The 27,432-nt window shown below is 35.7% G+C and overlaps 2 protein-coding genes across 13 annotated transcripts in view; both read right to left on the bottom strand.

Moving 5' to 3' along the window:
* abi2a (abl-interactor 2a) overlaps positions 1-14,926 on the bottom strand; it is a 49,041-nt gene extending 34,115 nt beyond the window's left edge. For all 12 annotated transcript variants that reach the window (XM_073845954.1, XM_073845958.1, XM_073845959.1 and 9 more), the window contains exon 1: positions 14,782-14,926. In XM_073845954.1, coding sequence (XP_073702055.1) covers positions 14,782-14,898 — 117 coding nt within the window. In that variant the 5' untranslated portion in view covers positions 14,899-14,926. The remainder of the gene's footprint in view (positions 1-14,781) is intronic.
* A 2,783-nt stretch (positions 14,927-17,709) lies between these two features.
* Positions 17,710-26,576, bottom strand: tmem237a (transmembrane protein 237a). The gene is made up of 12 exons (XM_073846180.1): positions 26,500-26,576; positions 23,699-23,735; positions 23,431-23,502; positions 22,348-22,467; positions 22,175-22,265; positions 21,910-22,067; positions 20,958-21,075; positions 20,619-20,810; positions 18,974-19,047; positions 18,277-18,364; positions 18,008-18,129; positions 17,710-17,926 (listed from the first exon to the last, which is right to left on the bottom strand). Exons 3-12 carry the CDS (start codon positions 23,495-23,497, stop codon positions 17,859-17,861), a joined length of 1,098 nt encoding a protein of 365 aa, XP_073702281.1. The 5' UTR covers positions 23,498-23,502; positions 23,699-23,735; positions 26,500-26,576; the 3' UTR covers positions 17,710-17,858.
* Between the last annotated feature and the right edge of the window lie 856 nt (positions 26,577-27,432).

The raw sequence follows: 27,432 nt of genomic DNA, 5'->3' as shown, positions 1-27,432 counted from the left end.
TATTAAAATCTAATTTATTCCTATGATGGCAAACTAAATTTTAGCCATTACACCAGTCTTTAATGCCACATGATCCTTCAGAAATCATTCTAGCCAATTTGCAGCTCAGGAAACATTGCTTATCATCAATGGTGAGCAGTTATGCAGCCTAATATTGCTGTGGACACCATGACGTTCTTCAAGATGAATAGAAATGAAACATTGTGAATGTCTTTCCCATACCTTTTGATCAATTTAATGCATCCTTGCTCAAACAATCTTGCTTCACAAGGATGTCTGAGCACATCTAAGACAGTGCTGCTCCAGACCAGTCTGTAAGATGTAAGACATGTTCAACAAGCTCAGATCAGCTGCTATGAATGCAGTCATTTCAAACAAGTCAATATCACAGACATCAGTTACTGCAGACAAGCATATACTATATAACAGGTCAGATATCAAACAGCTGTGTTCTCTTACAAATACTGACAACAAACAGTTTCACTTCAGCACTCCCTCCATCACACTCTTTCTCTTCTTCTTACTATATTTCTCACTCTCTCTGTGTGTGTGTGTGTGTGTGTGTGTGTGTGTGTGTGTGTGTGTGTGTGTGTGTGTGTGTGTGTGTGTGTGTTTGTTTGTCTTGCTCTCTCTTTAGTCTGTGTTTTGCCTGCCTGTCCCTGACACTCTGTCTATTAATCTGACCTAGTTGGTCATCTGGTTTCTCTGGCCTGAGGAGAGGACAGCACTGCACAATGAAGCTGCAGGACAATTCACAAAAGAAATGCCTGCTTGCCTCTTTTACATCTCACTAAATTCACGAGAGGGGTGAAGAACAGAATGTGGAGGAGGAGAAGGAGGAGGAGGAGGACAAGATAGAGAGGCCTGACTGCTGAGTCTGGGCGCAGCTCCTCCATCTTCTGTGCTGTAATCGCTCTCAGATGGAGAATTACTGCACACTAAAACATGAAATATAGGCCTTGCTGTTCTTTTCCCAAACGGCAACACACATCTGATTCACACTCTAAATGCCTCATTGCCATTAATGATGCAATCAAGATGACTAACAACTAAAATGCATCCCTAAGAAGCCGTTTGAAAAAATATATATATGATAAACAAATCACTCTAGTATGTGATCACTGCTAAAACAATCCAGTGTGAATCATAGTTTGCTCAGAGAGTAATAATTGTTTAAATAACCACAGTGACGCAGCATTACTGAACAAAAAAATATAATAATTCAGACAACACAGCGCAAATAAACTGACAGGATCTTTAAAAGCACAAAATAAAGAGAAATTTGTGTTTAAACGGCATATTAAAGGGGTCATCGGATGCAGAACTAACTTTTACATGTTGTTTGAACTTTAATGTGTGTTGGCAGTTTATGTACACAACCACCCTACAATGATAAAAATCCACCCAGTGATATTTTTTAATCTTTAAAAGTAATATCCCCTTTTTAAAATCAGACCATTCTCAGCTTCTTGTCGTTGTGACGAAACACAGTTGATTGACATGAGCGTCTTACCTTAGACCCGCCCTCACTGAGCTGAAACAGTCCGACTCTGATCGCCATTGTGTGACTCAGGTGCAGAGGAAGACTCTAATTGAGAGATTGAGGTGTTTTGTTGTTGGATGTAATAATGAACATAGCAGTAGTCATTTACTCCCGACATCTGAGCCGCTTAAGAGGCAGAAAGAGCCGATCCCGATCTACATATGCATCTATGTTTGTGTGAATCATTCGTGATGCAGCTTTACCCACAGCAGAAGTGAGTATAAGGGTTTTTCATGCATCTTTGCAAATGGCCTTTCTTAATAATGTGCTTGTTGGCAAGTTTCGCCAATAAACACGGCTAAATGCAGCTAAACGCGGCTAAATGCAGCTAAAGTAAACATTACAGCTCGTAATCCCTCAGCAGAGAGGGGCGGGGCGAGCAGAGCTCATTTGCATTTAAAGGACCCATGCGATAAAATGAGCTGATATTTTGCAGAGCTGATTTTGACAAGGTAAACGGGTGTTTTTTTACACTACTATTGAGAATTTTTAACCAAAGTATATGAGACTTTTCATTAAGACCCTAAAGAATCATATGAACTTGTGTAAAATGGGCATCCGATGACTAGGGTTGCATCGATCCGACACTCTGGATCGGTATCGACGCCAATCCAAGCTTTTTGAATGGAGTAGTGAAGTAGTGTTTCGAATTACAACACCACAAATTTAATCAAGCATCTTTAAAAGCATCACGCAAAAGAACACAAGGACTTCGAACCGAGTGACAGCTTTTAATACTTTCTTTGTAAATACCTTGTAAATGAGATATTGTTTAATACAGCAGTTAAATAAATAAGAAGTTATTATTAAATGACTTTCATTGTCTGACTATAACACTATTGCTTGATTTTGCTCTATTTCGTCGTCAAAAAAAGTCTGAAACAAGTCAAACACAGCAGTGTTTCGTTTATGAATGAACGTGCGTTTTTAAACGAATCTAGTGAAATGATTCAATTTCCCATTCAAACAGAGAGTCACTTGCTTTATTTCTGAATGAACCATCCGTTCGAATGAATCAAGTCAATGAAATGATTCAGTAATTAAATCAGTGTCTTGCCGCCATCTGCTGGCAGATCTGTTCAGTTATTTAAATCTGTAATATTTCTGTTTTCAAAATGTTATTTTTAAAACATTAATCCTAAAATGAGTTTATGAATTTGATTACACTCATGCATGTCTCTCTTTTTCCCCCCTTTTTTATCCAACAATGTGCAAGCAGATTTGGTATTTCTTTCTTTACCTAAAACAAATAAATCTTAATGACAAAGTGAATTGAATATACATTCTTTAGTTTTGAAGGTAAAATACCCCCACTGATATCGGCCTGGTATCGGCCGGTACTCAGAATTTTTGGTATCGGATCGGTTTTGAAAAAATGGTGTCGTTGCATCCCTACCGATGACCCCATTAAAGGGACAGTTCACCCAAAAATAAAAATTCTGTCATTAACTACTCATCCTCATGTCGTTCCAAACCTGTAAGACCTTCGGAAAACAAATTAAGATATTTTTGATAAAATCCAAGAGCTTTTTGACCCTGCAGACAGCAACACAACTGACTGGTTCAAGGCTCAAAAAGGTGGTAAGGACATTGATAAAATACTCTGTGTGACATTTTTGGGTGAACTACCCCTTTAAAATCACTCAAATATTCAGTGTTCTGCAATATATAATATATTAAGCAACACTGTATATTACAATGAATTGTAAATTCATTTTGACTGGTTCATAACCTTAGAACACACAATACACAGAAAAGAAAAACAAAAACAAAACAAAAGCAGATGAAAAAAGCAAATAGCCTAGTTTTTCCTCCAGTAACTAGTCACAGAGTTTGCCCTCACAGAAAAGAGTCCTAGTGCCAGGAGATGAAAGAAACCAACTGCCATCCAGTCCATAAAAGGAGAGGCATTCTCCTCAAAGACTCAGGCTGGCATCGACTTGACAAACTATTCTCTGTGATAATGTCCTGGTCATAGTACATCCAGTGCAGTTCAACACATACAAACCCATTCTGTGAATAATAATTCAATCACACACTCTGAGAAGATAAATCTGAGGGTTTATTACAGACACTTTCAACTTGTTCACCCACCAGTAGAACGAGCATGGGCAGAAAACCCACTTTTAACACACTTCATTTTGACAAGTCTTTCATTCATGGTCAATAGTCAGGCGGCACAGACACCATCAGTCCTGCATTCGTCATGTTTACTGTCTAATTATGGCTCCTTCTGGAAGGACTGTCCTGCTGCTAGCGAACTCAGTGTGATACATTGCACAAATGCTCTGAGGAGAATAGCACTGACAATTATCAGCTATAGCTTATTACTAATACATTAATGGCCAGTTTTTCATCCACTGAAAATAGCAGGCTAGTAAAGCTGCATGGTTAGGACTGTCATCATTACTGAGATCAAGATAGACCATTAATCTGCATGTTTCCACCCATGGCACCACCATTTTGTTTTTGCAAGTGACAGCGGTGCATCTCTTCTAACATGGCAAAGTGTGAGCAAAGCATGCTAACTGTTCTGTCGTTGGCTGCATAGACAAGCACAGAACGCTATTTAGAGTCCCAGCCTCAGAGGAGACAAGAGAGTTGTGGATTTAATGAATTATTTACTGTATTACGCTGTTGCCAGACAGATCTAATATAAACATGACATTTATTTTCCAGCTGTTTACCTTCAAAGGTCTAACCGGTAGTTTTTGTAACTCCTGTGTGTTTTTAACACAAACTTGTGTGAATTTGACAGTTTAAGCGCAATAAGACATGAAAGAGAACTTAGTTTAGTACTCACATGCTGTGTTTCAGGCGCTTTCTGTGTGTGTGCTTTGGATGTGTGTGCTCAGAAAACTCTATATCAGAAGTTTAGACTAACATGCATGATATAAAATGATTTCAGCGCGATAGACATGATAATCAGAGTATCTGAGGCACAAGCTGTAAAGGCACAGCCCTATTCTGGAAAAGGGGCGAGGAGCAGCAGCTCATTTGCATTTAAAGAAACTAGCATAAAAACAGTGTTTCTGCTTCCACTCAAATAGGCATTTTTGAAATTATATAATAAATGATCTGTGAGGTATTTGGAGCTGACACATTCTGTGAACACCCAAGACTTACATTACATCTTGTAAAAAGGGGCATGATGTGTCTCGTTTAAAACTTTAAGACCTTTCAAAAGCCCTGCACAAATAAAGTTAATATTGTGTGTTTAAAAACAAATAATCTCAGAATAAATTGTGTATCTCAGATACTTTATTAAACAGGCTGGGGAAGACATTCAACAAGGAACAACTGTGTGATTTCCCTGTTGCCTGAGGTTCTGGACTACAGGTAATAATGTTGTAAATAATGTTTAGCTTCTTGCACAGACAGATCGTTTCGATTCATACGACCTCACTATATTTTCAGGAGGCACGGGTATTCATTTTGTGTTCCTTGATATGGTTTTTCTTTGTTTTTCAACTCTGGCAACCACTGACTTAGGTTTTATAAATCACCAAGGACAGAAAAAAAAATTCTTTACTGTTCTACTCAAGAAAAATCTAATCTACATCTTGAAGTAAATTACCAACAAATAACTCTTACCTTAAATTTGATTTAAGATACTTTGTAAGGACTCTTGACAACCCTGACGGTAGGGTTGTGCCGATAGACGATAGTATCGTGTAGTGCTGGGCGATATGGAAAAATCATGTATCACGATATGGATTATTTTATATCACGATAACGATATATATCACGATATACCAAAATAAAGTACGTTTTCAGTTATTCTCTGAAAAGTTTGACAAAAATATCATTGCATAATTTTTTTGCAACTTTATTTTTATTCGTTATTTGAAGTGACATTTAACTGAACTGTCACAAATGAAAAAAATACATTTTAGTGCAGCAATATAAATGTATCAAATGACAACAGATGTGGTGGAGGTAGAGCTACAGTAGCCTTCACATTTTTTATCCACATCATAGTTAAATAGTATTATCAAAATAAACTATTTTTTTTATTAAAGTGCACAGCCATTTCAAGTTTCTGAGCAGAAAAGCACTCAATTATAAAAAAATAAACAAAACATTTTTCAACCTTGTAGTGCAAAGTTTGCAAACCAAAATAAAGTATCACGCCTGTTTCACACATACTCCGTCTGCAGTGTGTATACAGTCCGTGTGCGTTACGTATGCGGTGCAGAGGCAGCACGGACTCGTTTTGCTTCCACACAGAACGCGTTTGCAGTCCGTTCCTGATCCGCGGGTGTTTACCACAAACACACCATTTATCCGTTATTTTAATTTCAAATCCAAACGTGCTTTTTCAGCATTGGGATACTCTTTTATCACAGTACACTAATACAATAATACTAGACATATTCACGTTTAAACTCAACGTATTATAAACAACGTAGGCTATTATTTAATGCACTTGACTTCTAGATTTGTTTATTAAATTGGTCAAGCAAGTTGCAACACATTTAAACCCAGCATATGTAGGCTATAGCTTCCTTTTCATATTGAAATTGGGCTATCACAAATATTTTAAATTAAAACTTACCACAGACAAGCAGTCGGCTCTCTGTGCCTTTCTTTCGTATTAAATCTTTATTAAAAACCATATTTTAAAGAACTTTTCTACCTGGACAAGTGCATCTATTATGTTGCCTTGTTTATTTAAAACTGCACTATTTTAAACCTAGCCAAAAAGCCACGTGTTGACTGTGAAGCACAGTAGACTGCATTTATATGCATTTATGGTACATTTCCGTGTCAATCCATGGTCATTTTTACAGCGAACAATGCGCTGTCACTTTAATTCAGCGCATGCAGCGCAGCAAAAACAGACTCTGTGCCGGAAGGATCGCTCCACTGCTGCAAACGCACCGCTTCTGGAACGCACTACCGGACAGCAACCGCGTGCAGTGTGAACGATCTGATCCGTTAACATGGGTGCGGAAAAAAATACGCAACGCATACGCACTGCAGACGAAGTATGTGTGAAGCGTCGGGCGCGGAAACAATCTTTTGGAAGAGTTTGCACATGACTGTCTTCTGGTCCGTGTCGGAGCTCTTGAAGCCAAAATGCAACAAAATCACTGACGTATCCCCACGTGTCGGTAAAAGTACTTCTTGTCTGCTGCCTGCGTAGCAGTTTCAGTTTGTTGCGACTCGATCCGGGCATTCATCTTCAACCTCTTGCGTCTCCATCTTTAGGCACTCACGAGTTAAAGCATGTCGCAACAACGTAAAGCGTCACGTCGCACAAGACGGAGTTTCTTTGTGAAAAAGTTCGTTTTTATTCTTGATTATCACTTATAGGGTAGAGTATGCATTGCACAGCAACAAGACACTATCATACATTTGTCATAGCCTATTTAATACAATATTTTCTTTAGTGATTGATAAAATTAGGTTAGAGACGATAGAAACGATAGAAGAGAAATAGGACGATAGACACTTTTCTATCGTCCCCACGATATATATCGTCATATCGCCCAGCACTAGTATCGTGTATCGGCGATAGTCAGAGATATCGCCTGTTGCTGATGCCTTTGACGATAGGAAGACGATTATTATTATTATTATTATTATTATTATTATGTGTCAAAAAGGCACCTAACTTTAGCGATGCAGCGCGGAGAGTCGGTTCTAGGATGCCTCAGAAACTTGCTGCGGTATAAACGTGCAGTGAAAATGGGTAAGAGATTTATTCATCATACAGTGTACATAGATTAAGTGTAGACAGTAGGGATGGGAAGATTCCCCGATTCGCTCGGTGCATCGGTTTAAAAAGTTAACGATGCGATGCATCGGTTTAAAAAGTGCGCATCGGATACAAATTGGCATTTGTATCGCGATGCATCGTTTCTAACATACCTGCATCGGTAAATCCTGATTTATTTCTTTATAATTATTAGTAGACATACAATACTTTTATTATTTAGAAAGTGGAAAATATTGTTAGATTGTTTTCTCCCCTCTGAACTGTTTCTCAAGCACGTCTCCCTTCACTGCTGCGTGAATAAAGTAGCCTATCACAACAGATACCGCGGCGTGTCCAGAAAGTCACATAGAGCAGGGATTCTCAACCGGTGGCCCACGAGATGGCTTAAAATTAATTTAAATTTTATCCTAAAATGGTCAAAGCACGGCCTCTTTTGAATCTGTGATTGATTGCTTTGGACATGACGCAGCAAGCCTCATCGCACTGTTAAATACAGACTGAACGGCGGCTCAAAACTTTCAACCGCGGCACGCAAACATCATCAGAGACCTGCAAGGGACTGATTTTTTAGTCCCGCTCCTGCAGAAATGTATGTTATTTTGTCCCACTCCCACCAGCAAAAGCCCACATAAAAGTAACCTATACCCCCGCGGAAAAACGGGTCTCTACCCTCGCACTAATGTAAAAGTAAAGACGATCAGAGTAATAGTAACAATGACACTCTTGCATATCGGAGTCTAGGCACGCATAAGTCCGCTGTTGATTCATGAACTAGTCATGCTTTCGGAGCTCTGATCCATAGTATTTTTGTGTGAAATTTCAAAATATTTGCATAGTTGTCAAAATGAATGTCTTGTGAGAGTTTTATAATGGATGCTCACCCATAGAGGTGGATCTTGTAAGGGCCAGTTGTGTTTATGCACATATGAGCACCAGCATCAACAGATATAGTATGTATTTGCTGTATTTTTCATTTTTATGTTCATTTTATAATGGATACAAACAGTAGATATTCGGTCAGTCCAGTTCAAATGGACAGGTTTAGTGAGTGGTATTTTGGCATCTCCCTGTTGTTCTGTTTGGCAGGTTCACTTACTTAAGAAAAAGTACTCAGTAGTTGTTTAGAATGTCTGAATTAAAGAATTCAGGAGATTCAAATCTTTAAATCTGTCTAATATATATTATATATACTAGGGGTGTAAATCGGAGCCTTTAAGACGATTCGATACGATACCGATTTCTTAAGCCAACGATTCGATTATTTTCGATTCTTCAGAATTCCCTGTGATACGATGCGATTCGATCCGATTCAATACTAGATATTTTTACATGATATCTATTAAGTTTCAAATAAATCAACAAAAATAGTAAATAATTTGCCTTTTATTGAGAATACAGAAACAGTATTCTATTCACATAATGTGTATGTTACACTATAGCAGTTGTGCTCAATGCACTGCAAATAGAACAGCAAATATAACAATTACTGCATCTACAAAGTGCAGTCAGATAAATTGTAATAAGAACAAAATAAAAAAATAAAGTCTAATGCTTATAGTGCAGGTCTACTATGGCCAATTAGCCTATTCACTGTTTAAAAAAATGTTTCTTTTATACAAAATTGGTTACATTTTGAAAATACAATTTGCATTTTATTAAGAGGTAATGGTCACACATCCTCTGCAGTAGATGAACTGCAAATAGAACACTACTCCACAAAATCAGTTAAGTGCAATAATAACAAAAAGTAAGTAGGACATAAGCCTACAGGAGTGTGTAACATTTCACTTTCATTGCCAGCTCGCTCTGGCAGTTCCATCGCTCTTGAAAGTCAGACAACAATGTGAGGTGTGTGAACATGAACAACATAGATAGACTGTCAAACGTAAGTAACGCATGTGAAGCAGTGTGAAGTAGAAGACAATAATGAGGTTAGCGCCACCCGCAGCTTAGGAGTAGGTAGTACGCTTACGTCGGAGCCATAGACAGTAAAAGAAAGGTCGGAACGGATGCTAAAAATAGACAGGTGAACAAACAGGCGTCAAAATAAACACATTAATCGATACTCTTGCAGACGAATCGATGCATTGAATCGTTGGCTGCATAATCGATGCATCGATACGAATCGATCAATATTTACACCCCTAATATATACATACATAAAAAGTCTTGGTTTTACTTGGTTAATAAATAATCAAACTCATTCAATGGCACTGCATCCTCTTTCACATCATCACATAAACTTGATCTAATTAGTCAGTGCTGAATTATCGCATCGTATCGTGATATGGGTGTGAATCGTATCGTATTGAATCGCAATATGTCACAAATGTATCGTTAATATATCGGATCGGATACTTTGTATCAAGATGCGTATCGGATCGGCATTATACCTTAGATGCCCAAACCTAGTAGACAGTCATTAGGATAACAGAGGTGGTAAAATGTGGTTTAGGCTGAATTAAATACGATATATGTGACCCTGGACCACAAAACCAGTCATAAGGTTAAATTTTACAAAACTGAGATGTGTACATCATATGAAAGTTCAATAAATAAGCTTTCTATTGATGGTATTGTTTGTTAGGATGGGACAATATTTGGCCGAGATACATCTATTTGAAAATCTGGAATCTGAAGGTGCAAAAAAATCAAAATACTGAGAAAATCACCTTTAAAGTTGTCCAAATTAGGTTCTTAATGCATATTACTAATCAAAAATTACATTTTGATATATTTACAGTTGGAATTTTACAAGAAATCTTAATGGAACATGATCTTTACTTAATTTCCTAATGATTTTTGGCATAAAAGAAAAATCAAAAATGTTGACCCATACAATGTATTTTTGGCTATTGCTACAAATAAACCCCAACGACTTAAGACTGGTTTTGTGGTCCAGGGTCACATATGAGAATCTGTCTGTATATAGTAAACATAAACATTCACCTCAGTAACATCTGTATGCGTTAACTAGAATTACGATGCGATAAAATGGCACTAAATATATGCACATGAATAACACGGCACCGTTTCTCCACAATCAATATGAACTGAACTACAACATGAACTGATGACAAAGATCAGACATGCAGCGGTAACATTATCGCAATATGACGGGTAAAGAAAGATACATTCATTTACATTCAAGCACGCACATTTACCGCTCACTGAAGATAGCAGAGAATGAAACCGAAAGTAAACTTAAACCTATCCAACAGAACTACCGTCAGCGCTCTGTACACGCACAACTTAGTCACATGCACTACCCTTACAAAACGAATAAGGAATTTATTACATATTGACATGTTTACATATCATTAAATAAATTAGCACGATAGTATCGTGTATCGGCGATCTCACAGGCTGACGATATGAAAATTGTGCATATCGCCCAACACTACCTGACGGAGTTGTTGTCTCAAGGCCTGGAAATTCAATATTGTTGCAATGGAGTGCAATGCACTGAATAGTAAGTTACTTGAAAATATGTGCAAGTAATCCAGTCTGCTTCAGAACTTCATACAGTTTTGTTGAGTCACTGTGCTCTTTAAAACAAGATGTAAAGCTAATGAGTTTCTCCAACAAAAAAAACAAAAAAAAAATCAGTCTTTTGCCAACCCGTCTCCTCAAGGGAATATGAAAAACTCTATTCAAATCAGAGTTTTCTCAACTCGGAATCGAAGCCAGAAGAAAAGTGTGTGACACATTATCTCCATGGCTGCCATTAAAACAAACATTCTGGAAGGGCGTCCCCACCTTCCAAGAATTCCATTAGGATTCAAAGCGGACCACTCATCTCACATCATCCAAACATGGATCCAATTACAACTGGGGCTCTCCTCAGCAATTGATAATCTAAACAAGCTGGAACAACCTGGAATGAATACGACAGCCCACCACAAACACACACCTCAAAAACAAAAAAAAAAACTCCATCTCCATCTTGCTATAATCCAAGCACTGACACTTCAGGACTAGAGCCAAACGCTGATGTTGTTCACCGACTCAAATCTGACATGAAGGCCCAGAAAGCTTGCTTGAGGGGATGAAAGCAAGCATATGATTTGTCTGATAAAGATAAGCAACTGATGTGATGAATCCAAACAGTCTGACATCTCCTTAATTAACAGAGCTAATAATCTGTACAAGCATGTAACCCTGACTCCTTCTTCCCTCTTATAATTCCTGGTCCAAAACCTATAATCTATCTCAGAAAAAGGGACGTTCACGATGCAAACAGTTAAAAGGTATGGAGTAACATTGGTTACAAAAAAGGCAGACTTTAATGTCTTTATCTGTCATTATTTTACGCAACACTTTCGAAGTAATGGACATACTTTTCCAATAAGACTTAAAGGATAGTTCACCCAAAAATGAAAATTGTTGTTCAAAACCTGTTCAGTTTTGCAGAATGTTGGAAACAAATCTGTTTGGTTACTAATTGATTACCATTGTATTTTTCTGTTCATACAATATAAGTCAATCGGAAATCAAACTGTTTGGTTTAGTCTCGAACAGTAACTACAATCAGGTTTTGGCTGTACCAAAAGGTAGGCAACAAATTTATGCTCCTTTCTAAAACTGTTCATTCAAATTCAAGACACTGCTGCATGCATTGTTTACAAAGACAATCCATAACACAATCCAACAAGCTCAGTGAAAAAAAAAACACAGACAATAAGTACCAATAAAAAAGAAAAGAAAAAAGAAATCAATACTTATATTCAGCAAAGAGACACTTAATTAAGTGACAGCAAAGACATTTATAATGTTACAAACAAATGCTGTTCTTTTGAACAAATGTATAATGGTTTCCACTGAAAATCTGCATATTAGAAGGAATCTTGAAGGTTCATGTGACACTGAAGACTGGAGTAATGAATGCTGAACATTTGGCTTTGCAAACACAGGAATAAAACAATTAAAAATATATTTTAAAAAATATACTTATTTTTAAAATTGTAATACTATTTCACAATATTACGGTTTTTAGTGTATTTTTGATCAAATAAATGCAGCCTTGGTGAGCGTAAGAGATTTTGTTCCAAAATATTAAAAATGCCTTATCAACCTCAACTGTTTACATGTACTTTTACGCTTTTTAAAAGAATCACATCATTAGCTTAGCAACAGGCCAACAGCGAACACTACTGAAGTCAATTGGTAGTCTCAAGTATGCTTATTTGTATCATGTACAGAATTGCTGCCTATAGTGAGTTCCAAATGCTCCACATGAGATGCTGTTTGAGTTGGGCTAATCAGTTCAGTTACTCATACAGTTGATCACTAATAACCATTTTAAGTATATGAACCTAGAATTTTGTGTTCAAAAACACAATTTACCAGAGAGCAGATTGACTCAAACCGGCCTTCAGGAACATTACCCTCATTTCATTCACGTCTCTGTTCTAAAAGCCAATAATCTAAATATTTAAAACCTGGGCTTGGTGCTAAAAAAGTGCTAAATGAGAACATGCATGCATCAGTACTGAGAATCACAAAACTGATTTTGGCTATCGCAGACTTTTGGCTAATGCATTGTTTTTCCTTCTGGAGCATCAGTGAGCATTTGAACCTTCTGTAACAGGGTCAAATGGTCATTTTTTTAATAAATTCAGCGATTTTCTCTTTTGTGGACTGTATGTAAATATATTTTATGTAAAATACCTTTTTCAGGTCAGTACTAAATAAAAAATAACATGCATTTTGTACGATACCTCTTATTTTGGTAAAATAATGAACATTTTGCAGATTCTGAAAGGGGGGTGTAAACTTTTGACCTCAACTGTAACTTTATTCAATTTCTGCATATTTCCTACTTGCTGATGGGCACAGGTAACTAATGTAATTATATGAAGATTGTTTTAAATTCACTTAAATTAGAAGTTATTTTTTAAAGTCTAATAAATGTTTACATTGATAGCTCTCAATTAGACTGTAATATTAAATGCCTATAGTCAATGGTTAAATATTAGGAAAAAAAGAATTTCCTAAAGACATCAGTAACATTGGTATCAGTAATACGTACCTTTAGTCATTAAAAAAAGTAACAAACATTGTTTCTACATTAATTTGAAGACTGAATGTGAAATTATTGCAATATAAAAGTATATTCAAAAACTTCAATGCTAGGCAGGATTTTCAGAAAAATGTGTGATTAATTAGTTGATTTGCTTTAATCTATTGACAGCACTAGTACATTCATAGCACATATAATAAATGAATTCATTTATTTTAAACAGCCTAGTATCTTCAAATGCTTCCTGATGTCTTTGGATTTTTCTATCCTATTTGAATGGTGCAAAAAATATTATTACAGCCTTTACTTTAGATATTAGATATATTACTTACTGAAATTCTCTCTTTATTTCTGACTATGACTATAAATGACACTTAATTCATGATATTTCCAGGTTTTCAATTACTGTGGGAAAAAAACAATCAAATTAAACAGCGAATTTCCTTAAAGTAGAAGGCAACTGTGAACCAAATTATTACCAAAGCCAAAATATCAGCCAATATTTGACATTTTGTATTTTCAGCATCAGCTGACAAGTGTTGCAAGTAGCATTTTCACGTCAATATTCACTAAGTACTGCATGCAAAATTAATGTTACCTGGTCTCTACTTGAGAAAATATGATTTCCAGTGCACATACTAAATTATAAATAAAATATGATAAACTTAAATTGCAAAAATTTAACCATTGTCACCCTGTTAAAATGTTGACATCCATGAAAAATGAATAAATAAAAAATCAATAATGGCTGACCACTAAAATGGACCCTAGTGTGCTTAACCGCACTAAAACATTTTTACATCAACACTTAATTTACCAATGCAGATTGACTAGAGTGTTCCAATAAATATTAAATGTATTTATTAAAACAGAATTGTGAGGAATTAATAATCAAGACTGGCATGGGTGTTCAAGCACAATTCAGATCTCTCAAGTGATTACATATTGAGGCTTATGCACTGACTTTAAAATATTTTCAGAAAATCTTACCTCTATAAACCTCTAATGACATTAGTATGGAAGACTACCAATAAGCCTCAACAGTCTGTCAGATTCCTCCTGCACTTGTTTGCCCTATCGCTATGATCAGAAAGTGTCACCTGTCTATAAATGTGTGAAAACAAAAGCCGAGTTGATTTGAAGTGTATTATCAGCTGTTTTACTCGCGTGGAGAAGCAGAACAAAGTTTCCCAGACCCCGCGATTATCATGTAATCACTATTATCGACGCGCTACAGTCACTGCAAATCTGAGCGTATCTCTTGCAAAGTAGCCTTCGAGTAGTTTACAGTCTCGCCAAGAGTGCTATAAACTTTTATGGTATGTCGCAACAACGAGAAGCCGCATTCGCGTTCATGCATTTAGTAGTTGGTGCTCAGCTTCAACAGATGATCAACAGCCAACACATAGACACTTCCAGCTCGTTCTCCACACATCAACTCCAAAAACACACCGCGTATGTGCATTGTTTCGCAACGCTTCGTCCGCTCACCTGTACGTAGTTACTTTCACAGTATTCGGCGACTCTTTCGAGGTTGGTGAAACTGTCCAGTAACGCTCTGCGACCCGCTGGAATTTCCTCCTCCAGCAGCATCTGCAGCTCCGCCATCTTTACATCCCTCCACGCGCCCGCCTCGCGCAACTAGCGACAGGAAGTACAGCGGCTTCACCTCCCGCTGAGTTTTGGGAAAAGCCAGGGAAGAGCGTTTACGAAACCTACTATGGTGAAGAGTTTGCGCATTAAAGTTAGTGATGTTGCGTATAATACAATATTATACAATAATAAAATTAGCATCTACCATATTCAGTAACTATTTGATATACATTTAAATGTGAAAATATATGAACATAAACTGCTGTTTAAAAAGTTTGGAATAATTCTTTTTTGATGTTTTTGAAAAGGCTCTTTTGCTAACCAAGGCTGCATTGATCAAAAATACAATAATATCAGCAATAATGTGAACTATTAATTCAATTTAAAATAACAGTTTTCTATAGTAACATAAAATATGAATTATTGACAGCAAAGCTGGCCGTTACACCAGTCACCAGTCACACAATCCTCCAAACATCAATTTAATATTCTGATATGGTGCCTAGTTGGTATCAATTATTATAAGTGCTCAATTATTAATAATGCTTCTTATTTATTATTATAAATGTTGAAAACAATTTGCTGCTTAATATTCTTGTAGAAACTGATGAAAGTTCAAAAGAACAGGATTTATTTGAAATATAATTCTCTTGTAACAATATAAATGTCTTTATTATCACTTTTAAACAATTAAAATAAAAGTATAGTTTTTTAATCTTACCTCTTACCTAGTTTCTACAAAAAATATTAAGCAGCAATATATTTTTTTTCAGAACTGATCATTGTCAGGTTTTAGTCTTGTATTTCTGTTCTCCCAGTGTTTTCTCCCCTTCTGTTTGTAGTCATTTTTGGTTTAGTCCTTGTCTCCCCCTTTTGGTTCGTGTTCAGTTGGTTTGTTCTTGCCCATATTTGTATTTCCCCCTTGTTATCCTTGTTATCTCGTTTGTAACCACACCCCTGTTTCAGTGTATTTAAGTCTGGTTCTGCTCACTCCCCTTTGTCAGTCGATAGCGTTACATGTTCTTTTCTTGCGCTTGGTTTTGGTTGGTTGGTTGGTTGGTTGGTTGGTTGGTTGGTTGGTTGGTTGGTTGGTTGGTTGGTTGGTTAATTAATTAATTCAGTATTTTATTTAATAAACTGTATAATTCATCTACTCCAGTTCTCCTCCTCCATCTCCACTCCTCAACCCATCAGATTGTGACAATCATAAGAAATGTTTATTGTGTTTCTTATTATTTTAAAGTGTAGCCTACACTACCAGTCAAAAGTTTTTGAACAGTAAGAATTTTTTTAAAGAAGTTTGCTCTGCTCAGCAAGCCTGCATTTATTTGATCCAAAGTAAAAAACTCAAAAAAAAAAAATATTTAAACTATTTAAAATAACAGTTTTCTATTTGAATATATTTTAAAATGTAAATTTATTCCTGTGATCAAAGCACAATTTTCAGCATCATTACTCCAGTCTTCAGTGTCACATGACCCTTCAGAAATCATTCTAATATACTGTTCAAGAAACTCTTCTTCTTATTATTATTATCAATATTTAAAACAGTTGAGTACTTTTTTCAGGATTCTTTGATGAACAGGAAGATCCAAAGATTAGCATACACTATACCATTCAAAAGCGGTGTAATTTTTTAAAATAAAGAAATTAATACTTTTATTTAGCAAGAATGCTTTAATTTGATCAAAAGTGATGATAAAGACATTTATTAGCCTGTGTTACAAAAGATTTATATTTCAGATAAATTTTAAACTTTCTATTCATTAAAAAATTCTACTGTTTTTGACATAATAATAATAAATCTTTTTGAACAGCAGATCAGAATATTACAATGATTTCTAAAGGAGCATGTGATTGTAGTAATGATGCTTAAAATCAGTTTTGAAATCATAGAAATAAATTACATTTTAAAATATATTCAAATAGAAAGCAGTTACTTTAAATAGAAAAATATTTCAAAATGTTACTGTTTTTGCTGTACTTTAAATGCAGGCTTGGCGAGCAGAAGTGACTTTAAAAAAAAAACAACATTCAAAATCTTTGACTGGTAGTATGTGTAAATATAAAACAGTTATTTTAAATTGTAATAATGGTACCTCAATATGAGATATTAATATTGATCCAATAAATGCAGCCTTGGCAAGCATAAGAGACATCTTTCACAATGTTATTGTTATTAATGGAAGTTAACAAAGTGCTACCTTTATTAAGTTGGACATGAAGCAGCAGATAAACAATTCTTTTTCCTGCCAACTAAAATGTTTCTTTAATCAAAATGAATTATCACACATAATATACTCTAAAAGAATGCATTACTCTCAATCTACCGAAAAATGAGATAAGTACATATTCTAAGATGGACTTTTCTGTCTTACATTCCTTTGGAAATTGCGCCCCCTGTGTTGTCATAACGTCAGTTACCGGCAGAAATAGTTTCACTCTTTTCAGCTCTAGTTAGAAATCACGGTATTAAAAGACAATTTGTGCTGTGTTTATGATTTGTGTTTGTGTATATGTGCTCTTCAGTGATGCGTTCAGTTGTAGAAAAGCCTTTGATATGAAACGTCAAGTGATAGACAGGAGTATCCTACATTTATTTGCATTTATTAATTTAGCACTTTTATTCGCTTCCATCCAAAGCATTTTACAAGTTGCATGTTATACCTGCAGTATGAAATTAAATACTTAAGGTAAAAGTACTTTAAACAACATATTTCTAATTGTAAAAAAATATTATAAATACAGTTTTATATGAATCCATAGACATTAAATATTCGTGTTGCGAAATGTAAGAATTCAACACACCACAGGACTGCAAAAAAGTGAGTCGGGAAACTTAACAAAAAAGTTTATTTATATATGTTTACACAGTTATTATCTATACAACAAGCTCAACAATAAATGTACAAAATGTTTACTTCAAAATATTTAGCACAAATAATGTTAATTGAAGTAAATCATGTATCAGTGTCTCAGGCTGCCAGTTCATTTTTCTCATCATGACGCGGATACTCCTCCACCTCCATCGCCATTAAAAACTCTGAAATTAAGGACGAATGTTAGGACTTATGTTAGGAAGTGGACTATAGGGGAATGTGATCATTGATGAAGGTATACCTACCTTCAGTGTAGTCCATGTCCGGTCGTGTAGCAACAAACACCCAGGCCAGACCAACCAGAAGAGCTACGACCAAGTTTACCACAATCCAGGGCTGTAGAATCTGATGCTCTGAGCCCGGAGGCCTAAACAACAATCAATACATGTGATTTAGTGAAGTATTCAACCTTGTGCCGCAGATCAGTTACACTTACAGAGTGATACAGTGGTTGTTGTAATAATGTTTTAAGTATATTATGTTAATTACATCACGTCTAGATTGACAAACTCACCAAAGCGTTTCATTGGCTGTGGGGTAGAGATGTATACGATCACTGGTCATCTGCTGGCTCAGAGACAGGATGAGAGCAGCAAAATATACTAGGACAAAAAAGAGAGGAGTTTACTAAGAAAAGCAATTTTGATTCATCTTTTTAATTCGTTTTTTATATTTTCTGTTTTTGTTTTAAGTTTACTTCATGTTGAAGTAATTTTGTTGTGTTTTATAGCTAAAATGTCTACAGTCAAATCAAAATTATTCAGACAGATATAATATTTGATATTAATTTTTTTTTACTAGTGGGTGCAAAACACCATAGTTCATTTATGTAAGTGAGGATAGCAAAATAAAGTAATTTGGGACCAAAATTTTAATTTGACAATTTGACCTGACCGTGTTTAGTTACATACCTTTTTTTTTCAAAGTTATCTGACTTTATCAAGATGAATTTGTTCTGACAGTTTCACTTAGTTCTTGTCAACTTTAGCGAATAAAATGTGACAATGTGAGAAATGTTGAAGGAGTCTGAATAAATGTTGGTTTGACTGTATATAGTTTTTTATAGTTTTTATTTCAGTTTTAGTTTTATTTTAGCACATCAAGATAAACTAAAATGAAAAGACAAACATTGTTAATTGTAATATTTTAATGAATTTAACTCTGGTCAAGAGTAAGCGCTGTGTTAATAAAGTTTATTGATTTTTACTCACAGAAGGAAGCAAGAGCCGCTGGGTCAAGAGTGAGAAATCCTCGAAGAGCCATGGAGGCTTTGGCCAGATTCACCCTGATGTAAAAATGGTACAGGTAACTCACTCTGAGCATGTATTTTGTCAAATACCATGAGCCACATTTTCAACACTTCACACTTAAATCAAAATCAGTATCAGTTGTCTTGTAAGTCAGGGATTCGATCTTAGTGAGTTGATGAAAAGTTAGTAAATAATTAAATAATGTAAAATGAAAACAAATTACTTTAAAATAAAAAAGACACTAAAACGTTAAATATTTTCATTGTTAAACTGCATGTCATGTGACCATTAGCCATCAGAAAACCATGGTCATGCAAAAATGTTGTTAAAGTATTGGGTAACACTTTACAATAAGGTTCATTAGTTAGTTAACTACATTAGTTAACATGAACTAAGAATGAACAATACTTCCACAGCATTTATTAATCTTAGTTAATTTACTAATGCATTATTAAAATCACAAGTTCTGTTTGTTAACATTAGTTAATGCTCTGTGAACTGACACGGACAATGAACAACTGTTTTTTTATTAACTAACATTAAAAAAACATTAACATAAATAGTGTAAAAATGTTAATTGTTCATTCTTTGTTCATATTAGTTCATACATTAAAGGATTAGTTCACTTCCAGAACAAAAATGTACAGATAATTTACTCACCGGTTTGCCATCCAAGATGTTCATGTCTTTCTTTCTTCAGTCGTAAAGAAATTATGTTTCTTGAGGAAAACATTTCAGGAATTTTCTCCATGTAATGGACTTCAATGGTGGCCTCAAGTTTGAACTTCCAAAATGTAGTTTAAATGCAACTTCAAAGGGCTCTAAACTGGTGAAGAAGGGTCTTATCTAGCGAAACGATTGGTCATTTTCGAAACGAATTGACTATTTATATACGTTTTAACCACAAATGTTCGTCTTGTCTTAACTCTGAGTTGCGCATGCGTAGTCTGTGTAATCTGGGTCAATACAGTTAGGGTATGTCAAAAAACTTCCAAATCGTCCAACAACCTGTTTTACACCTTTTCTTTTTTTTTTGTAAAGGCTGTTTTTCTTTGCATGTTCACTTTGTAAACACTGGGTCAGGACTCCTGCAGCAATGTAAGGTGATTTTGAAGTTTGGGAAAAAATGAGATACCCTAACTGTCTCGAACCAGAAAAACAGTTCACGCAGACATAGACAAGACAGGCGTTTAAGGTTAGAAAGTACATAAATAGTAAGTTTGTTTTGAAAATTACTGATCGTATAGCTAGAAAAGACCCTTCTTCCTCGGCTGGGATCATTTAGAGCCCTTTGAAGCTGCATTTAAACTGCATTTTGGAAGTTCAGATTTGGGGGCACCATTGAAGTCCATTATATGGAGAGAAATCCTGAAAGAAAGACATGAACATCTTGGATGAAGTAAATTTTCTGTAAATTTTTGTTCTGAAAGTGAACTTCTCCTTTAACTAATGTTAAAGGACATGACACCTTATTGCAAAGTATTGAAATATTTACTTAAAATCTCAAGGGACAACAAAATATTTGTGAATCCCTGGTGGAAGGAATAATTTATTCAATTGAAATCAATATATTTTAAATTACTGTTCTTACTACGCGTCCACATACCTGTCAAAGGCTGACACAGTGCTGATGGCCAGCAGGAGGTAGAGCAGAGACTGTGCTGGGTAAGCCAGACTGTGGTACTGCTGGAGAAGGTTAGGTAGAGTGGTCATCTGCTCTCCAGCCAACACATACACAACAATGATGTTCCACACCGCATATCCTGCCAGAAACCCATGAGAGAACAGCCCAATGATCCTACACAGAAAACAACCACAATTTTAGCAGTTGACTTCGACACATAAGTCATCAAGCTCCAAAAAGTACTCATGAAACCCCATTTTGAAACTGAAACATTTGGTTGAAATAGAGTTGATCAGAGCTGTTAAACCATTTGAGACCCACCTGAAGCCGCTGTGGACCCTCATGGCAACATCTCGTGTATTCCACATGGGTCTGACCTCCATGTACTCCTCCATATGGTCACGGGATAAATTCAAACGATCAGTTGCCTGGAAGCGGCCTGGGTCAGAGATCACAGTTTATCCTATTTTAGTGGCTACATTTATATACAATATATTTGTCATAATATATTAATAATATATATATTTTTTGACATAAATCAGATCAGACCTATAAATATAAGATCGATCTGCAATAACAAAGAATATGAGAAATATAAAATAAGAAATATGATTTTTTTTCACCCAAAAATGAAAATTCTGTCATTAATTACTCACCCTCATGTCGTTCCAACTCGTAAGACCTTCTTTAATTTTCAGAACACAAATAAGATATTTTTGATGAAATCTGAGAGATTTCTGACCCTCTATAGACAACAATTGTCAGTATTTTGTCCTGGCCTGTTCTGTTTTCCTAGTGTTTTTCCCCCTATGTTTCCTATGATAATGGGTTAGTCCTTGTCTCCCCCTTCTGGTTTTGTCAGTTGGTTTAGTCTTGCCCTTATTTGTACTTCCCCCTCGTTAGCCTTGTTAGCTTGTTTGTAACCGCGCCCTGTCTTCAGTGTATTTAAGTCTGTGTCTGTTCACTCCCTGTTGTCCGTCGTTGAAGTTACATGGTTTTCTGTTTGCTCTATGTTCATCATTTGTTTGTTAATAAATATTAGTGTTTTCATCTACTCCGGATTCCTGCTCCTTCATCACACTCCTCATCCTGCTCAATCGTGACAACAATGAGTAATTCATGAGTAATTAATGACAGAATTTTCATTTTTGGGTGAACTATCCCTTTAAGGACTTTAAGGTTTTAATAACTACTATATCATTATTAGCATACAGTATATTAATGTATAATATGATAGCACGATTACATGTATATATCTCGAAATGAAACTCACGGTTCTTTTCCACAAACACTTTTCCTATGGGATGACTGTGACCCAGAGGGGCTGAGAATAGAGAGCGCTGAGATATGGGTGCATGCACATCAGTGATAATGTCATCCTCCTCCACACCCAGCTCATTATGAGATTGGTTTTCCATCATCTTAGCCTTCCTGCAAAAAAAAGTGGACATTATTCCCACCAGATAAGTAAACTGCTATAAAGCCCATACTTTTAGTTGCATTCATTTGCTTTTCTATTCATACTTTGTGCCTCTCACCTTTTTCTCTTGCTTTTTTTGGTGACTTCCTCATCATCTGTATGGGGCTCTTGAACATCTCCATTTGGAAGGTCTTGTTGTTCACTCTCATCTTTTAACACAATAAAATCAAGAGCAATTAATCTTAAAATAAGAGAAATTAAATGTGTATATTATTAATATAAATGATTTACCCAAAGCATGTGCCTTCTTTTTCTTCTTCTTTTTCTGTGGTGGATTGTCCTGCGGCTCAGGGGTCAGCGGCTCTCTGCGGCTCTCCAGACCCTCCATTTCTATTGCTGGCTCAGGTCCTGCTGTTGTTTATTAGGTATCATAGGTATTATACAAATATAAAGGAGACAAATGCTTCAAATGTTTATATTCGAAAGAAAAGGACTAACTACAAAATATGTGCAGTCAACAGTAAGCCAGGAAGTTTTGTGTGGGTTTTTGAACTATTCCACTTGCTACCTGCAGAGGTAGCTGTTACACTAATGGACTACACTTAAATTGCCTTTAAAAGTCTATTTGCCTAGCAGCAAACACATAAAAATGTACAGTACATGATTCAGTATCACTTGTGTTTGATGCATAATCTAGATAAGAAATGTGATCTTGTTGAAGGATTAATTCACTTCCAGAATTAAATTTTCCTGATCATTTACTCACCCCCATGTCATCCAAAATGTTCATGTCTTTCTTTCTTTAGTCTCAAAAAAATATTTTTGAGTAAAACATTCCAGGCTTTGTCTCCATATAGTGGACTTCAGTGGTTGCCACAGGTTGAAGGTCCAAATTGCAGTTTCATTGCAGCTTCAAAGGGCTCTACACCATCCCAGCCGAGGAATAAAAGTCTTATTTAGCAAAATGATCTGTCATTTTCTAAAACAAATACAAATTTACATACTTTTTTAACCACAGATGCTCATCTTGCACTAGCTTAACCTCACATATTACATAACTAAGGAAGCGTGACTTAGGCGGAAGTAACGACCCAGTGTTTACAAAGCGAGCGTGCAAAAAAAGTCAAACGCAATTTACAGTCGTTTCGCTAGATAAGCCCCTTATTCCTTCAACCTGCTGATCCCCATTGAAGTCCACTATATGAAGAAAAATCCTGGAACATTTTCCTCAAAAAACGCAATTTCTTTGCGACTAAAGAAAGAAACACAAACATCTTGGATGACATGGGGGTGAGTAAATTATCAGGAATATTTTTAATTCTGGAAGTGAACTAATCCTTAAAGATCAAATAAAGCTTTTATAATTGTATTTACCTTGCGGTTCCTCAACGTCATTGATCTCCTTCTTGATTTTCTTTTTCTTTGGTTTGACACTTGGCATTTTGTCTGTGTAAAGGGTAGAAATAGGACAGTCGGCTTTGTCAACAGTTTACACTAGTCCTATATAGTAATAAGATTAGAAGTCCAAGCACAATAGAAACTATTACAGGCTTTGAGGTTACTAAGGCTAAGCCAAATAATATAATTGATTTTATTAAAACTTCCTGTTCACATGTTCAGAAGCTCAACAAGGTTAACTGACCACTGGTGTTTTGACGTCACACACCCGAAAATCAGGCCTGGAAACAAAACAAAGAAAAAGAGAGGTAGTATGTAGTATGTAGAGTGTTTGTGTGAGCATACAGTGAGCATGTAGCTTTAAATTAGCGTCATGCTGGATATAGCACTTTACTGAGATACGATTATGAGGCCAGTCAGGTGAACAACACTGCACTCACTTTTAACCACTTAGCAAGTCAACAAGTAAGCAAAATCATAAACAAAAACTATTTCTGATTGAAATTAATACTTAAAAAATTAATACATAAAATGGTGAAAACAATAACAGATCTGTCTCTCAAATATCTATCATCTGTCTTCTATCTCTATATTAGATAAAGAGAGCACCCGCCCCTTTTGCTCAGATGCCCAAAGTGCCCTTCTGTCAAAGGTCTGTCATGGGCACCTTGGGTCTGGTCTTTTTTTTTTTTTAATGTAATGCAGGGCTCGCAAAATTGCTAGCCCGACGTCCCGGGGCTATTGTGTTTTCCAGTCGGGCTACCAAAATGTTTCACCGGCTGCCCAACGAGCTATCATAAAGGAGAGGGCACCTGCAGGTCCTTAAAAACTCCACACTTAAGTTGTATCAAATTTAAGGCCATAAAAAGTTTTAAATATGTTAAATAGTATAAGAAAACACTTAATTATAATTTAGGAGGTCGTACGTTTGGGGACGGAAAGACTGTAGGGCTGGATTAAACTTCAAAAGGCAATGATTTCATTGAATAAATATGCACGCTGTAGGTTTCAAAGTCAAAACGCGGCACTGATATGTATCTGAAGAGAACCGACTGTCCTCAGAAACATGTCGTTGTCATTTTCATGTATTGCCTGATAAAACAGCGTTAATGCTGATTTATATACAGCTGTTACTAGGGAAACCGTAATATTTCAGCGCTCTTAAAGCGCCCCCTTTGTTTCTTTTCCAAATTTTTTCAGCTCTTTTATGATCACATTATTGCAATTATCGACCTACGTTGTTATGCAGCAAACACAGAGTTGTAAATGTGAAAGAAGTTAATGTGCCTTCTAAAAATCTAAACAAATAAGACAGTAATATTTAAGTTTTAAATAAATATAATAAATGATAAACTCGATTTATCCCTTTTAATGGAATAAAGGCTGAAATTCCATTGTATAAGATATTTTGTTTTGTGTGAAGCTGTATCTGAATTATAAATCATGCCATTTTATGCCTTAATATTCTACCGTACATTGTCAAATCCTACTCATACTGTTCATTTTATTTTTGCGGCTCTTAAAAAGGGTCACAAATTGCCTTAAATCGATATTTAAAATATTTTAAATAGTGAAATAAAATTCCTTCCTTAATATGTTTGTTTTATTTCTATACTCTGCAGTAAAGCCTGTTGTCTACAATCTTACAATACAATACATCAGGGGCCACATATAGTTTCAATAGTGACCACTCAGAGTTTAATATAACAGCTGTTCTTTATTATTGTGTTTAACAGAGAGAAGAAAATCTTTAGGTTTGACAATTTAATACACAACAATTTCTAATCAAAATGAATAGATCCAAGGAAAATATTTTTTATCTTTTTAACATTAAAATGGTCTTTTATGTTCCGTTTCTTTCTCAAAACTGCTTCACAGCATTGGCTGCTAGAGGCCACTGTAATAATACATATATGTGACCCTGGTCCACAAAACCAGTCTTAAGTAGCACAGGAATATAGCAATAGCCAAAAATACATTGTATGGGTCAAAATTATATATTTTTCTTTTATGCCAAAAATCATTAGGATATTAAGTAAAGATCATGTTCCATGAAGATATAATTTTTTTTTTCCTACCATAAATATACGATAAACTAGTAATATGTATTGCTGAGAACTTCATTTGGACAACTTTTAAGGCGATTTTCTCAATATTTAGATTGTTTTGCACCCTCAGCTTCCACGTTTTCAAATAGTTGTATCACAGACAAACATTGTCCTATAACAAACCATACATCAATGAAAAGCTTATTTACTCAATTTTGAAAAAAATACACTTATGACTGGTTTTGTGGTCCATGGTCACATATCAGCAAGGAATGTGTCACAATATACAGTACAGTATTGCTGCACTGATGTTTTGAGCACAGCCCTATTTATGGAGCCCCTTTTATAGTGAAAAAATATGACTGATTCAGTTGTTTGAGTTCTGAAACGCAATTAAAACTTCAAATAATGCATAATTTGTCTTATTAATGAAATTGTTACTTGTTACATAAGTAACTGGATGCCTACAATGACCCGAGGGGCTCTTTAATGCCTAGTTTCAGATGCCCTTTTTATACTTTGAGCACCTGCCCCTTTAAAGGTCTCTGCACGGCCCTGATACATAGATAGATATTGTAAACAGGTCACATGGTCACACAGTATGTAAATACATATGACACTACATACAAGACAAGAGCCCAGTTGATAAATAACTAAGATATGTTAAGGAGATGAATACTAAATGGAGATTAATACTACATTTTAGTGTGAAAAACGGGACTCCAGTGAAAGTCCATCACGTGTAACGTCAACAGACGAGTCAACTAACTCTGACAGTTTTACATCACCATCCAGATCATAAAATAATATAAATCTTACACAGCACGAGCTAATAACCAAAACAAAAACACATGCATTTTACACATTAGGTTTCGTATAGGCTACTACGACTCAGTACGGAGCACAGGAAACCCAGTACTCTTTGTCTTTATCTTGACCACATATTTTTAATGACTGATGCTAAGGATCTGCTATAATCCTGAGTGGCATAATTTACCGTTTGTTTTCTTCCCATTCTTGTCTGGCTGGAGTCGTGGCGCAGGAGCTGTTAGTGAGAGATGAGGAGAGTCTTGGCTGCGCCGTCAGGCTGTCTAATCCTGAGCTTAATCCTCACAGACGTGCATCTGCCAAGGAGAGAATTAGTGTGGCATAGATCGCTGAGTGAGGACAGCCTGAGAGAACCAAACATACACACACTATGACAAAACCCCTTACACACACCATTAACTACAGCTGTTGCATCGTAGACATTTATTAATTAATTTAGAAATTTAAAATTATTAGAACACTAGTATTTTCAGCAGCTAAAAATGGTTTTAAGTCAGTTATTTCTATCTTCTGCTGTAATGTGTCAGTATATCAGTTTACATTTCCAAACCGTTTTGCCATTAATTGTAATAATCCAGTGAGATTTTTGTTTGCGCATGGAGTCTGACAACAGCCAGTGCTCCACACAGAGATCTCATCTCATCATCATTCAGAAACAGAACAAACTGAGACAGATTAAATCCATAAATAGATTTTCTTTATCAATTAACTAATATTAACTAAATTAAATCATTCAGACCACCCTATGCATTTAAAGCAGCTTTTGCCCTAGGTGCACTTGCGCATAGTTTTTCAGGTAGCTTTGCAGGTAGGTCTCTTGAAGCTTGAATCTTGGAGTCTTTGCCACAGTTCTTCTGGATTTAGTCTGTCTTTGTTTGTTCTGTTTCTTTATGTAAAAATGTAAACGGATATTTCCTACTGACACTACAGCAAAAGATAGAAATAACTGACTTGAACCAATTTTTAGCTGGTGAAAATACTAGTGTTCTAATAATTCTGGCCACCACTGTATATAGATTTATTTTTAAAAGATTTGAGTAGTGAGTAGTGTTTTTTAAACTTTCTTTTTGTCTTTTTGTGTTATGGGCTGCTGTTCCAAGAG

Source organism: Garra rufa, chromosome 8 (genome assembly GCF_049309525.1).
Source record: "Garra rufa chromosome 8, GarRuf1.0, whole genome shotgun sequence".
Lineage (NCBI taxonomy): Eukaryota > Metazoa > Chordata > Actinopteri > Cypriniformes > Cyprinidae > Garra > Garra rufa.
Note: the sequence above shows the minus strand (reverse complement) of the source record. Positions and strands in the feature narration are given on the sequence as shown.